The sequence below is a fragment of the Heterodontus francisci genome, chromosome 36, assembly GCF_036365525.1.
Source record: "Heterodontus francisci isolate sHetFra1 chromosome 36, sHetFra1.hap1, whole genome shotgun sequence".
Taxonomy (NCBI): Eukaryota; Metazoa; Chordata; class Chondrichthyes; order Heterodontiformes; family Heterodontidae; genus Heterodontus; species Heterodontus francisci.
This window is the reverse complement of record NC_090406.1, coordinates 36,660,305-36,676,070: the sequence shown is the minus strand read 5'-3', so window position 1 is coordinate 36,676,070 and position 15,766 is coordinate 36,660,305. Positions and strand designations below refer to the sequence as shown.

The following is a 15,766-nucleotide window of genomic DNA, read 5'->3' as shown; positions in this document are numbered from 1 at the left end:
CCAAACAAGGTTAGACAAATGCTCCATAGCAACAAAACAATCTTTTTTCTGATTTGTACTGTATCCATCTGCAAGTCAGTACTTTATCTATATTTTTACAAATAAAATGCGACTAAACTATCAGCATCCTGTAGCACCGTTCCATTTATCACACACTTGCTCTTATGGTTCCTAACTCCAATACTGTTTTATTTACATATGGATTATCAACTTGTGCAGTAGAATTAGATGAAAGGAAATTCTATAACTCTTCAGGAACAAGATTATTTTAGGAAAAAGACAGGAGTGTATACAACTGGGGATAGCACAGTAGATTACATACTGGACTTTCACCTCTAGGATGTGGGTTCAAATCCAGCACACACTTATAGGGTGAAAGCCTCCTGTCCACTGGCTGCAAGGAATTGATTTTCAGCAGTCATAATCCAATTCTTGAAGTCACAGGATGGCTGGCATGGGAAATGGAAAGATGTCACATTGCTACTGTAGGTGGTGCTCTTCTCAGATTGAGGCACATTATTGGGGCAGCAGAGAGAGACTTTTACTCTACACCTGGCTGTTCTATACTTGACCTGGGAGTGCTTAATTATGTCACTGGGTGCCTGATATGGGAACAGTTCCATTTGCAGCACCAATATTCTGCAGCTTGAATGAGAATAAATTTTGAAAAAAAACACACCTCTCCATGAACCTTACACCATGCACTGTAAAAATAAATAAATAAAATGGGATACATGCAAGAGATTTCAAAGCTGTGGTGTTTATGACATCTGCGCCCTGCTTTGCTGAGATCACTCCCTTGTTCCTAGTTAGGCATTATTTCTCTATGAACATTATACACATTATATTTCACCATCAGCCTCTATTCCCATTACTTGAAACCATCACATCGATCATATCATCACTTTTTAATGCTACATGAATCAAAGAAGCAAATAATCTCTCAGTGGCAGTTGCCATCAGCATTAATGTAAGGCAGAAACTATGCAATCCCAGCCACCCAGTTGCTAGAGAGGTATGGGGACCAGGAAGATCCCAATACTCACCCTGGACTTTACCAATTGGCCATTCTTCAGTGCAAGTGTAGACAGAAGGAAAAGGCAGGTGAGAAGGTTGAAAAAAATATCAGGAATGGGAACCCAAAATGAATTTCCTTCCTATCTTACCCTTATCCTACCCCAGGGGGCATGGAGGCTAACTGTAGCACTGCTACAGCTAACTCAGCAGAGACTGCGATTGAATGTAGGACATTCCTGAGCTGTTTGGTTTAATTACACTCCAAGTAATGCACTTCCAGCTGAGCCACTTTACTAAGTATAATAAATTCAACCAAAACAAACTTGAGGGAAAAGTAAGTTAATTAACGGTAAAGAGAATGAAGTAAACAAAATAGAATAGGGATGGAGGTACTAAATGCTGATTACATGGTGCTTGTGGGTGGCTGATACATTAAGGTTTCTCAGCATGGTGAGCTTGTGCTAGGAACAATGCTGGTTTACGGTTGAAGCAATTCATTTCTTCTCGATCCTTGGGGTTCCACTGGATCAGCAAATAAAGGGAATATTTCTATGCCATCGCTCGCTGCATGAGATATGTTCATCTCATCTTACTTGTTTTTGTTTCCCCAGAAAATCAAAGGGATGTGCACCATCTTGTGCAACCCCAATACAGATCACTCGATGCAAAGCATATTTTAAACATGATCTACAGAGATTAAAGGTTTTACTGCAAAGCTGCACACTAAAATAAACATATTAATATGCAGAACTGCAGAAAGCTGCTTTCAACAACAAATTTGAATAGAGTAACAGCTCCCTGAGATCTACAAGACTGTAATCTAACACATAGTATGCAACAGTGTGGTCCATGGACACCTATGGAGTCCAGAAGGCATGGTAGCACATATAAAGTTTAAATCTATCCTCCCATTAATGTGCATGTACGTCACATTGCTGGTACTAACATCGCAAGTGTCCTGACCTAGGATTTATCGTGAGGCAGTACTGCTAAATCAGCCCTTTCCAAACTTATAGTCCTTCAAAATTCAAAATGAACAGATCAATAAATAAGAAATACAAATGTGTCTAAGAGTTGCCTTGGCTTCAAGGGTTGGATTACTAGGACTCAAGGACCACAGGTTGACCATTCCTGATCTATGAGAGTTCAAAGAATGTCATGATGTGAAAACAGTCTCTCTGAACGTACAGGTTACACTGCTGTTGAGTGAACAAATTAAACAGTAGCATAAACTGATGTAGTCAGACAAGAAAAAAGCCCAGGCTCAATTCTTGATCTGTGCCAAGCAGGCTGATCTGCTTTAGAGCAACAGTATGGTGATCAATTGGAATCAGTGCTCCCTGGGTTGGGGGTTTGGGGAAAAACAAAAGTGTCAGTCAGGGCTCGGATATCTCATCACCATCTAGCAATCCCTGCTGGAGGTATAGGTGTGAACAAAGTTTGACTGTGATGTCCTTGTGGTTAACCAGCCTGGTGACACTCACTGGAAGGTTGGCATGATTAACAGCCAGTCAGATGAGGCCTTGACAGACATCAAAAGTGCATGAAATTGTATCTTAGTTTTTTCCTGTACTCTCCTTGCTAACATTAAAAACTGTAATTTTGTAGCTTAGTGCCACTCCTAGTTATTTTCAACTTAACTTTAGCATCTCACAGTTATTGGGACAGCTCCAATAACCTTCTGTTTAGACATTTACAAGAGGATATTAAACTTCCATCCTGAAGTTATGACTGAAGTGTTACTCAGGATTCACTTGCAGTCAAATAGAGGGAAGCTCTAGAACCACAGAAAAAGTATAGCACAGAAGGAGGTCATTCAGCCCATCATGTCTGCGCTGGCCGAATAAATTATCGGCACAAACTAATCCCACCTTCCAGCACCTGGTCCATAGCCCCGCAGGTTACAGCACCTCAGGTACATGTCCAGGTTCCTTTTAAAAGAATTGAGGGTCTCTGCCTCCACCACCATTCCTGGCAGCGAATTCCATACACCCACCACCCTCCGGGTGAAAAAGTTTCCCCTCATGTCACCTCTAATCCTTCTATCAATCACCTTAAATCTGTGCCCCCGGTAACTGACCTCCCCGCCAGGGGAAACAGGTCCTTCCTGTCCACTCTAACTAGGCCCCACATAATTTTGTACACCTCAATCAAGTCACTCCTCAACCTCCTCAGTTCCAGGGAAAACAACACTAGCCTATCCAATCTTTCCTCATAGCTACAACCTTCAAGCCCTGGCAACATTCTTGTAATCTCCTCTGTACTCTCTCCAGAGCAATTATGTCCTTTCTGTAATGTGGTGACCAGAACTGCACGCAGTACTCCAGCTGTGGCCTAACCAACACTCTAAACAGCTCCAGCATCACATCCCTGCTTTTGTACTCTATACCTCAGCCAATAAAGGAAAGCAATCCATATGCCTTCTTCACCACTCTATCTACCTATCCTGCCACTTTCAGGGACCTGTGGACATGCAGTCCAAGGTCTCTCACTTCTTCTACCCCTCAATATCCTCCCGTTTATTGTGTATTCCCTCGCTTTATTTGCCCTCCCCAAATACGTTACCTCACACTTCTCTGGATTGAATTCCATTTGCCACTTTTCCGCCCACTCAACCAAAACATTGATATACGAACATACAAATTAGGAGCAGGAGTAGGCCATCGGCCTTTCGAGTCTGCTCCTCCATTCAATAAGTTCATGGCAGAACTGATTACTCCAAATTTCCACCTACCCCTGATGACAAGGGGGTGGAAGGTTAAGAATCTATCTACCTCTGCCTTAAAAATATTCAAAGACTCTGCTTCCACCGCCTTTTGATCATTCTTGAGTCCATGGCTTTCCTCCTCACTATCAACTACATGGTTAATTTTGTGTCATCAGCAAATTTCCCAATCATGCCACCCACATTTAAGTCCAAATGATTAATATAAACCACAAACAGCAAGGGACCCAACACTGAGCCCTGTGGACCACCACTGGAAACAGCTTTCCATTCACAAAAACATCCGCCAACTACTACCCTTTGTTTCCTGTCACTGAGCCAATTCTGGATCCAACCTGCCACATTCACCTGTATCCCATGGGCTTTCATTTTACTGACCAGTCTGCCATGCGGGACCTTGTCAAATGCCTTACTAAAATCCATGTATACCACATCGATTGCACTACCCTCATCAATCCTCCTCGTCACTTCCTCAAAAAACTCAAATCAAGTTATGCTGCAGCTCTATAAGGCCCTGGTTCGACCTCACTTGGAATATTGTGTTCAGTTCTGGTCACCTCATTATAGGAAGGATGTGGAAGCTTTAGAGAGGGTGCAGAGGAGATTTACCAGGATGCTGCCTGGACTGGAGGGCATGTCCTACGAAGAAAGATTGAGGGAGCTAGGGCTTTTCTCATTGGAGCGAAGAAGGATGAGAGGTGACTTGATAGAGGGGTACAAGATGATGAGAGGCATAGATAGAGTTGATAGCCAGAGACTTTTTCCCAGGGTGGAAAGGGCTATCACCAGGGGGCATAATTTTAGGGTGATTGGAGGAAGGTTTCAGGGAGATGTCAGAGGTAGGTTCTTTACACAGAGAGTGATGGGTGCGTGGAATGCGCTGCCAGCGGTGGTAGTAGAAGCAGATACATTAGGGGCATTTAAGCGACTCTTGGATAGGTACATGGATGATAGTAGAATGAAGGGTAGTTAGTTAGTTTGATCTTAGAGTAGGTTAAAGGTTCGGCACAACATCGTGGGCCGAAGGGCCTGTCCTGTGCTGTACTGTTCTATGTTCTAAATCCATGCTGACTATCTCTGATTAATCCATGCCTTTCCAAGTGACAGTTTATCCTGTCCCTCAGTACCGGGCTTATCCCTCGCACCCTTTTTAAACAATGGTACAATGTTCGCAGACCTCCAATCATCTGGTACCTCGCCTGTATCTAGTGAGGATTTAAAGATGATCCTCAGCGCATCTGCTATTTCCTCCCTGGCTTCCTTTAACAACCTGGGATGCAATCCATCCGGTCCTGGCGATTTATCCACTTTTAAGGATGTCAGACCCTCAAGCACTTCCTCTCTCATTATGCCTATAGTATCTAATATTTCATACTCCTCCTCTTTAACTACAATGTCTGCCTCAACCCTCTCCTTTTTGTGAAGACAGAGACAAAAAACTAATTAAGAACCCTGCCCACATCTTCTGCATCCACGCACAAGTTCCCCTGTACATCTCAGATAGGCCCTACCCTTTCCTTAGTTATCCTTTTGCTCTTAATGGGATATACAGCTCCATAAAGGAGGAAGCAAATCACTTTGGGCATTCACATCACAATCACAGCTGTTAATGACACTAACAAAAAAAGGCTGAAACTCAAGGTCAACTGAACAACAGGTACAAGTCTATTTCCAGTATTTTCTGTTTTTATTTCAGATTTCCAGCATCTGCAGTATTTTGCTTTTGTACAAGTCTGGGACTGGTACTTGCTGACAGCAGTATGAATCCAACAGGCCTAAGTTATACTTGTGCACCTCAGTCTCCACACAATGAAAATGTAGCTCTGTTCATCCCTTTTGCTCCATTGACTGGCATTTGAATGACGATTAAACTTTATGAAAGCAGGGAGCCCATCACTCCTTCAGTTCTCCACCAAAAACAAATAAAGTTTCAAAATAAATTTTTTAAAGCTCCAGGCGGTCTAAACTTGGCTTTGCACCCGTTGCAGTTTTTGCCAATGTAACAACAATGACACTTCGTAAGTAATTCATTGGCTGTGAGACACGGAGACAACCTGAAGATGTGAAAAGTGCTATATAAATACAAGTTCTTTCCTTACTACAGCAGAGACAATTCAAAGCACTGTCAGGAGTAGTTCTCGAAGGTGGTCTTAATGCAGGACATCCCAACCAAATTGCTCTATGGTATTTCCTACAATGTAATGCAAAAACCACTTTACATGGCTGTATAGTTTCACTGGCTCCCAAAGCAGCCTTCAGATCACTCAAATGGTCTCTGCACACATTCATGTGAATATTGCGGTCTCAGCAACCAATGGTCAATAAAAAAAATTAAAATAAGCAAAACAAAAAGACTGGTAATCAAACAGCACAATAATCAGCATTGAAAATCATAGTGATCATTTCGGCTGAGCTCAAACACTGATATGGTGATGTTTCCCCACCTATTTCCATAAATATGCATGGATACAATATAAACAATTTTCATTTATGTAGCACCTTTAATGTAGGAAAGCATCTAAAAGTGCTTCACAGAAGCATAATCAAAAATTGATACCGAGCCAAAGGAGATATTAGGAAGAGTGACTAAAAACTTGGTCAAAGAGGTAGTTTTTAAGTAGAGTCTTAAAGGGCAAAGAAGAAGAGGTTTAAAAAAAGAATTCCAGATGTGAGTTCTTTATTGCCCACGTAACTTGTACCTACTCATTTATGTTTTATATAATTTTATCCTTCACATTCTTAAGCATAATAGCAATATACCTGCAATCTCCTATCTACTACCTTGACAAAGCTATATTGAATATACTCCAAGTAACTATGCAAAGAGGGAGCACAATGATAAAGGCTGGTGAAAAGTACTGTTAACACAGTCATGTGACAGAAGAATATTTTCCAGTAATTGCATACTTCATGCATTTAGATAAAAGTGTGACTATTCCTATTACAGAGGAGATGGCGTCATAGTCACTAGACTAGTAACTCAGAGGCCCAGGCTAATCCCCTAGAGACACATTCAAATCCCACCAAAGTAACCGGTGGACTTTACATTAATTCATTCAATTATTTAAGAAAATTCTGAAACTGAAAGCTAGTTTCAGTAATGGTGCCATGAAGCTATCATCGATGGTCATAAAAACCATCTAGCTCACTAATGTCCTTTAGGAAAGGAAATCTGCCATCCTTACTGGCCTGGCCTACATGTGACTCCAGACCCACAGCCATGTGGTTGACTCTTAACTGCCCTCTGAAATGGCAGTTCAAGGGCAATTAGGGATGGGCAACAAACACTGGCCTTGCCAGCAACACCTACCTCCTGTGAAAGAGTTTTAAAAAATTTTTTTAAAAGGCAAGTAGCACCTAAGCAATCAAGCACAAAACTGCATCTGTACCCTACTGGTTAAATTCCATTTTGGAACAATAAACAGCAAGGATTTAAATTCAGGTGTTTTCCACTACTCTGGCACAGGTTGGTGAACTGAATGCAAGCTAGTTTTAAGATGATAGATTGTTGTTCTAGGTTTGTGCCATTCAAACAAAAACCTTACAATTACAGCAGTGTACTGAAAACACAAACGTGCAAGTTACAATAGTTTGCAACACCTGAACACAGTAAACACTCTGCAGTACCCTTCACATACTGGTAAAAGTCATTGTGCAAACAAATCACTCAAGTAATAAGTATTTCTTAAACTTAAAGCAGTTATTTTAATGCTTCAGTTGGTCAGTTTCTTCACCCTTTTCGAAACAAAATTCTGGAAAAGTATTACTTTGTAAAATAACTTTTCTCTATTCTGTATTCAATTATGTATATACTGTATCCAATTATGTAAACATTGCCTACAAAACAAACTTGACCGAAGGGAGAGGAGACTTTCGCATGCAATTATTGTAAAAGGGAACTAACTCCTTGTAAAGACCTGATCTGTTTTTCAATTTTAGTACAATTATTTGCCATTCCTCTGGACAGAACAAGGTCATTTTTCCTCTTATTAGACCACCAAAAGTAATAACATTTCTCCTCCTCTCTTTCTCCTAAAAATTTGACCGAACCATCTGATCAGAAGTCATGATGACACCCAGAACAAAAACAAACAAGGTTTAAGTCCCTGAGAAAGCACGATAAACCACTTGTATTTACATAACACCTTTAACATAGTTAACCATCCCGCAGTATTTCACAATAGTGTAATCAGCCAAATATTAACACCAAACCAAAGGAGGAAGCATTAGGACAGGTGACCAAAAGTTTGGTCAAATATGTAGACTTTAAAGGAGAGGGAGGTGCAGGGATTCAGGAAAAAGCATGTTGATAGCTTTCCTCGAGCATGAATTAAGGATCTCACCCCAAACCGAGATGAAAGAAATCTTCCCTAAATACTGAACAGGGAAAACTCAGCCAGAATCTTCACCAGACCACTCCACGGGGTAGCAGTTAATCACAACAATCTAACAAAACACCAGAGAGCAAAAAGTAACCACAGTCTGGAGAAAAATAGGGAGAAAATTAATTTAAAACATCCTTTCTATATGTAACAAAAACAAGAAATGCTGGATTCACTCAGCAGGTCTGGCAGCATCTGTGGAAAGAGAAGCAGAGTTAACGTTTCGGGTCAGTGACCCTTCTCCTTTAAGTTTACGAGAAGGGCAGAAGGCAAAGATCATATAGTCTAACATTATATCCGCACTGTGGTGGGTGTGTCACAGATTGAGTAGCCAGAGTTCTCATTAGGGTAACAGAAGCAGTGAGATTTATCAAAGAAAGTGAGGAAGACCACACGTTGGATTGTGAATCTTTCCAACAGAGAAACGAGTTTAATTCTGAAACCAAAGCTTTAAACTCCTTGAGGCTGTAGATTCAGGCTTCCTACCTGTGGCTCCACTTAGCCCGTTATCCCTCTCCCTTGAGCTAAATGCTGCACCCTCACCATTCTTTTTTTCTTTGGCCTCCTTATCTCGAGAGACAATGGGTAAGCGCTTGGAGGTGGTCAGTGGTGTGTGGAGCAGCGCCTGGAGTGGCTGTAAAGGCCAATTCTAGAGTGACAGGCTCTTCCACAGGTGCTGCAGAAAAATTTGTTTGTCGGGGCTGTTACACAGTTGGCTCTCCCCTTGCGCCTCTGTCTTTTTTCCTGCCAACTGCTAAGTCTCTTCGACTCGCCACACTTTAGCCCCGCCTTTATGGCTGCCCGCCAGCTCTGGCGAACGCTGGCAACTGATTCCCACGACTTGTGATCAATGTCACAGGATTTCATGTTGCGTTTGCAGACGTCTTTAAAGCGGAGACATGGACGGCCGGTGGGTCGGATACCAGTGGCGAGCTCGCTGTACCATGTGTCTTTGGGGATCCTGCCATCTTCCATGCGGCTCACATGGCCATGCCATCTCAAGCGCTGCTGACTCAGTAGTGTGTATAAGCTGGGGATGTTGGACGCCTCGAGGACTTCTGTGTTGGAGATACGGTCCTGCCACCTGGTGCCAAGTATTCTCCGGAGGCAGCGAGGATGGAATGAATTGAGACGTCCCTCTTGGCTGACATACGTTGTCCAGGCCTCGCTGCCATAGAGCAAGGTACACAACAATCTAACAAAACACCAGAGAGCAAAAAGTAACCACAGTCTGGAGGAAAAAAAGGGAGAAAATTAATTTAAAACATCCTTTCTATATGTCTCTCCTTTAAGTTTACGAGAAGGGCAGAAGGCAAAGATCATATAGTCTCACATTATATCCGCACTGTGGTGGGTGTGTCACAGATTGAGTAGCCAGAGTTCTCATTAGGGTAACAGAAGCAGTGAGATTGATCAAAAAAAGTGAGGAAGACCACACATTGGATTGTGAATCTTTCCAAGAGAGAAACGAGTTTAATTCTGAAACCAAAGCTGCAAACTCCTTGAGGCTGTAGATTCAGGCTTCCTACCTGTGGCTCCACTTAGCCCGTTATCCCTCTCCCTTGAGCTAAATGCCGCACCCTCACCAACCTCCACAATATCCCTCTCACCTGGTGTCATCGGTTAAGGCATGACCCGGCCCCGCGCTTTTAAACGTTATGTCCCGCTTCAACTCGCCAAAAAATTTCTTCATCTTTCCGCCAGGCCTTCTTGAACTCCCAGTGTCACCTCATCAAAAGTCCCCCGACCCCGCACCGGAAACACACTGCACCTCCGACCGGAAGCAAGCCATTTCACGCTTGTACCAACGCCGTTGCCGGGGCAACAAACTGTGCTCCCACTCGCGCAGAACGCAGCAGATCAGACTTACCTGCTCGTGTTGGAAACATCAAACAATTGCATTTCTAATCAGTGGCAGAGTCAGATAAAAATAAAAGCGGGAAATAATGAAAATATAAAATAAAAACAAATGTTGAAGAGCAAATCTTAAGCTTAAAAAAAAATCCTGGAAATTTGAAAAAAAGCAGGGAATGCTAAGCAGATCAGTCAGTATCTACGAAGAGAAAAGACACATTAATGGTTAAGGTCTAAACCAGTGGGGTGCAGACAGGGTTTAATCCTTGGACATAAAAACAAGAAATGCTGGAAACACTCAGCAGGTCTGGCAGCATCTGGAGAGAGAAGCAGAGTTAACGTTTCAGGTCAGTCACCTTTCATCAGAACTTGGCAAATATTAGAAATGTAAAAGGTTTTAAGCAAGTAAAGTGGGGGTAGGGCAAGAGATAACAAAAGAGAAGGTGTTGATAGGACAAGGTCACAGAGAATAACTGACCAGAACGTCATGGAGCAAAGGAAAATGGTATGTTAATGATGTGGCGAAAGACAAAGCGTTAGTGCAGAGAGGGTGTTAATTGACAGAAAAATGAACAGCCCTGGCCCCAAGCACAAACATGAAAAAAACAGTGGGTAGGCACAGTAGAAACAAACTAAAATAAAAGAAAAAATAGCTAAAAATAAAAAGGAGGGCCCATCATGCTTTGAAATTATTGAACTCAATAATCGGTAAATGAGGTGCTGTTCCTCGAGCTTGTGTTGATGTTCGCTGGAACACTGCAGCAATCCCAGGGCAGAGATGTGGACATTAGAGCAGGGTGGGGGTGGTGTTGAAATGGCCAGCAATCGGAAGCTCGGGGTCATGCTTTAAGACTGAGCGGAGGTGTTCCGCAAAGTGGTCAGCCAATCTGCATTTGGTCTCCCCATCGTAGAGGAGACCACATTGTGAGTAGCGAATACAGTATACTAAATTGAAAGAAGTACAAGTAAATCACTGCTTCATCTGAAAGGAGTGTTTGGGGCCTTGGATAATGAGGAGAGAGCAGGTAAATGGGCAGGTATTATATTTCCTGTGATTGCAAGGAAAGGTGCCGTGGGAAGGGGACAAGGTGGTGAGGATAATGGAGGAGTGGACCAGGGTGTCGCGGAGGGAACGATTCCTTCGGAATTCTGACAGGGGAAGATGCGTTTGGTAGTGGCATCACGTTGGACGTGGCAGAAATGGCAGAGGATGATTCTTTGGATGTGGAGGCTGGTGGGTTGGAATGTGAGGACACAGGGAACCCTGTCGCGGCTCTGGGCGGGAGGGGAGTGGGTGAGGGTAGAGGTGCGGGAAGTGGGCAGGACACGGTTGAGGGCCCTGACAACCACAGTGGGGGGGAATCCTCGGTTGATGAAAAAGGAAGACATATCAGAAGCACTGTCCTGGAAGGTTGCATCATCAGAGCAGATGCGTCGGAGACGGGGAAACTGGGAGAATGGAATGGAGTCCTTACAGGAGGCAGGGTGTGAAGAAGTGTAGTCGAGGTAGCTGTGGGAGTTGGTGGGCTTGTAATGAATATTAGTAGACAGCCCATCCCCAGAGATGGAGACAGAGAAGTTGAGGAAGGGAAGGGAAGTGTCAGAGATGGACCATGTAAAGATGAGACAAGGGTGGAAATTAGAAGCCAAATTGATAGAATTTTCTCGTTCCGGGCGGGAGCAGAAAAGGACATCGATACAGTCATCAATATACCGGAAAAAGAGTTGGGGGAGGGGACCTGGGTAGGACTGGAACAAGGAATGTTCGACATATCCCACAAAAAGATAGGCATAACTAGGACCCATGTGGGTACCCATAGCAACACCTTTCACTTGAAGGAAGTGTGTGGAGTTGAAGGAGAAGTTGTTCAATATGAGAACAAGTTCAGCCAGGCGGAGGAGGGTGGTGGTGGTGGATGGGGACTAGTTGAGCCTCTGTTCAAGGAAGAAGCGGAGAGCCCTCAAACCATCCTGGTGGGGGATGGAGGTGTAGAGCGATTGGACGTCCATAGTGAAAAGGAGGCAGTTAGGGCCAGTAAACTGGAAAATGATCCAAAGGATCATCCTCCGCCATTTCCGCCACATCCAGCGTGATGCCACTACCAAACGCATCTTCCCCTCCCTTCCCCTGTCAGCATTCCGAAGGCATCATTCCCTCCACGACAAGCTGGTCCACTCCTCCATTACCCCCACCACCTCGTCCCGTTCCCACGGCACCTTTCCCTGCAATCCTCGGAGGTGTAATACCTGCCCTTTACCTCCTCTCTCATTATCCAAGGCCCCAAAAACTCCTTTCAGGTGAAGCAGTGATTTACTTGTACTTCTTTCAATTTAGTATACTGTCTTCACTGCTCACAATGTGGTCTGCTCTGCACTGGGGAGACCAAATGCAGATTGGGTGACCGCTTTGCGGAACACCTCCACTCAGTCCGAAAGCATGACCCCGAGCTTCCAGTTTCTGGCCATTTCAACACACACCCCTGCTCTCATGCCCAATTCTCTGTCCTGGGATTGCTGCAGTGTTCCAGTCAACATCAACACAAGCTCGAGGAACAGCACCTCATTTACCGATTAGGCACGCTACAGCCTGCCGGACTGAACATTCAGTTCAATAATTTCAGAGCATGACGGGCCCCCCTTTTTATTTTTATTTTTAGTTATTTTTTTTTTTTTCTTTGTTTATTTTATTTTAGTTTGTTTCTACTGTGCCTACCCACTGTTTTTTTCATGTTTGTGCTTGGAACCAGGGCTGTACATTTTTATGTCAATTAACACCCTCTCTGCACTAACGCTTTGTCTTTCAGCACACCATTAACATACCGTTTGCCTTTGCTCCATGACGTTCTGGTCAGTTATTCTCCAACCTTGTCCTATCAACAACTTCTCTTTTGTTATCTCTTGCCACACCCCCGCTTTACTTGCTTAAAACCTTTTACATTTCTAATATTTGCCAGTTCTGATGAAGGGTCACTGACCTGAAACGTTAACTCTGCTTCTCTCTCCACAGATGCTGCCAGACCTGCTAAATATTTCCAGCATTTCTTGTTTTTATTTCAGATTTCCAGCATCTGCAGTATTTTGCTTTTATTTTCATCCTTAGACCTCTGTTCTGATGAAAAATTATACCTGAAACTTGCCTTTTCTCTTTACTTTTCTTCAATTAAACTATAAAGAGACATTTCGTTGTCCCAATGTCATCAAACATAAAATCTAACAAAAATGCCCCCTTTCTAGAAGGACACAACTAATTGATTTGGGTAACTAAATTATTAATAAAAGAAATTGAGGACACTTATCAAATTGAATAATATTGCCACCCGTGTAGAATCTTCCCTCTAGTCCCTGCAGTGACTATGGTTTGTGGAAGGCCTCAAGTGAACCAGGGGTCTCTTTACGGATGCTGACTAACCCACAATCACAGAATGATACTGCACAGAAAGGGGCCATTTAGTACATTGTACCTGTGTCAGCTCTTTGAAAGAGCTATTCAATTCATCCCACTCTATCCCCATAGCCCTATAAATCTTTTCCCTTCAAGTATTTATCTAATTCCTTCTGGAAAGTTACCATTGAGTCTGCTTCCACCATGCCTTCAGGGAGTGCATTCCAGATCATGGCAACTCGCTGCGTAAAAAACAATTCCAATTGTCACCTCTGGTTCTTTTGCATATCACCTTAAATCCAGTTCCTCTAGTTACCAAACCTTCTGCCACTGGAAACATATTTCTCCTTATTTACTATTTTTGATTTATGATTTTGAACACCTCTGTCAAAAGTCCTCTTAAAATTCTCTGCTCTAAGGAGAACACAAGAAATGTGGCGCAGTGGTTAGCACCGCAGCTTCACAGCTCCAGGGACCCGGGTTCAATTCTGGGTACTGCCTGTGTGGAGTTTGCAAGTTCTCCCTGTGTCTGCGTGGGTTTTCCCCGGGTGCTCCGGTTTCCTCCCACAGCCAAAAGACTTGCAGGTGATAGGTAAATTGGCCGTTGTAAATTGCCCCTAGTGTAGGTAGGTGATAGGGAATATGGGATTACTGTAGGGTTAGTATAAATGGGTGATTGTTGGTCGGCACAGACTCGGTGGGCCGAAGGGCCTGCTTCAGTGCTGTATCTCTAAATAAATAAAAAAAATAGGAGCAGAAGTAGACCATATGGCCCATTGAGCCTGCTCTGCCATTCAATACAATCATGGCTGATCTTGGGCTTCAATTCCACTTTCCTGCCTGCTCCCCATATCCCTTGATTCTCTGCAAAACCAAAAATCTATCTATCCCAGCCTTAAATGTATTCAATGATGGAGCTTCTACAACCCTCTGGGGTAGAGAATTCCAAAGATTCACAACCCTTTGTGAAGTAATTTCTCCTCAACTCAGTCCTGAATAATTGACCCCCTTATCCTGAGACAGTCCCCTTGTTCTAGATTCCCTGATCAGTGGGAACAATCTCTCAGCTTCTACCCTATCAAGCCATTCAGAATCTTGCATGTCTCAATTAGATTGCCTCTCATTCTTCTAAATTCCAGAGAATATAGGCTCAATTTACTCAGCCTCTCATCACAAGACAACCCCCTCATCCCAGGGACCAATTTAGTAAATTTTCACTGCGCTGCCTCCAGTGCAAGTATATCCTTTCTTAAATGTGGAGACCAAAACTGCACACAGTATTCCAGGTGTGATCTCACCAAAGCCCTGTACAATTTTAGTAAACTGCTTTATTCCTGTACTCCAATTCCCTTGCAATAAAGGCCAACATGCCATTTTCCTTCCTAATAGCCTGCTGCACCTGCATGTTAACTTTGTGCATTCCTTGTACGAATACTCCCAAGTCTCTCTGAACATCAACACTTACCAGTTTCATACCTTTTAAAAAATATTCTGCTTTTCTATTTTTACGATCAAAGTGAACAACTTCACACTTCCCTACATTATACTCAATTTGCCATCTTCTTTCCCACTCATTTAACCTGTCTATATCTCTTTGCAGCCTCTCTACATCTTTCCTGCAGCTTATCCTTCCATTGAGCTTTGTATCATCAGCAAACTTAGATACATTACTCTCTGTCTCTACATCCAAGTCATTAATATAGAGTGTAAATAGCTGAGGCCCCAGCACTGATCTTTGTGGCACCCCACTATTCACTGGCTGCCAGCTTGAAAATGCCCCATTTATGCCCACTCTCTGCTTCCTGTCTGTTAACCAATCCTCTGTCCACACTAATGTATTACCCCCAACACCATGAGCCCTTATCTTACCTATTAATCTTTTATGTGGCACATTATCGAATACTTTTGAAAATCCAGGTAAACTACTGGTTCTTCTTTATCTACCCTACTAGTTACATCCTCAAAAAACTCTAATAAATTTGTCAAACAGAATCTCCCTTTAGTAAAACCATGCCAACTTGTTCTAATCATACTATGCTTTCCTAAGTGCAATGTTAAGACTTCTTCGATAATAGTTTCCAGCATCTTCCCAATGACTGATGTTAGGCTAACTGGCCTGTAGTTCCCTGTTTTCTCTCTACCTCCTTTCTTGAAAAGCGGTGTAACATTTGCCAACTTCCAATCTGACGGGACCATTCCTGAATCTAAGCAATTCTGGAAAATCATAGCCAGCGCATCTACTATCTCTGCAGCTATCACTTTTAGAACTCCAGGACATCTGGTCCCGGGGACCTGTCAGATTTTAGTCCCTCAAGTTTCTCCAATACTTTTTCTTGGCTGATATCAATATCCTTAATTTCCTCACTCTTTTTAGCCCCTAGGTTACTGCCTATTTCTGATATGGAA

General features: G+C 43.0%; 1 protein-coding gene across 1 annotated transcript in view; it reads right to left on the bottom strand.

Moving 5' to 3' along the window:
• ubxn6 (UBX domain protein 6) overlaps positions 1-9,859 on the bottom strand; it is a 48,155-nt gene extending 38,296 nt beyond the window's left edge. Inside the window, exon 1 of the mRNA XM_068016542.1 lies at positions 9,735-9,859. Within this exon, the coding sequence (XP_067872643.1) occupies positions 9,735-9,817 (83 nt within the window). The 5' untranslated portion in view covers positions 9,818-9,859. The remainder of the gene's footprint in view (positions 1-9,734) is intronic.
• Between the last annotated feature and the right edge of the window lie 5,907 nt (positions 9,860-15,766).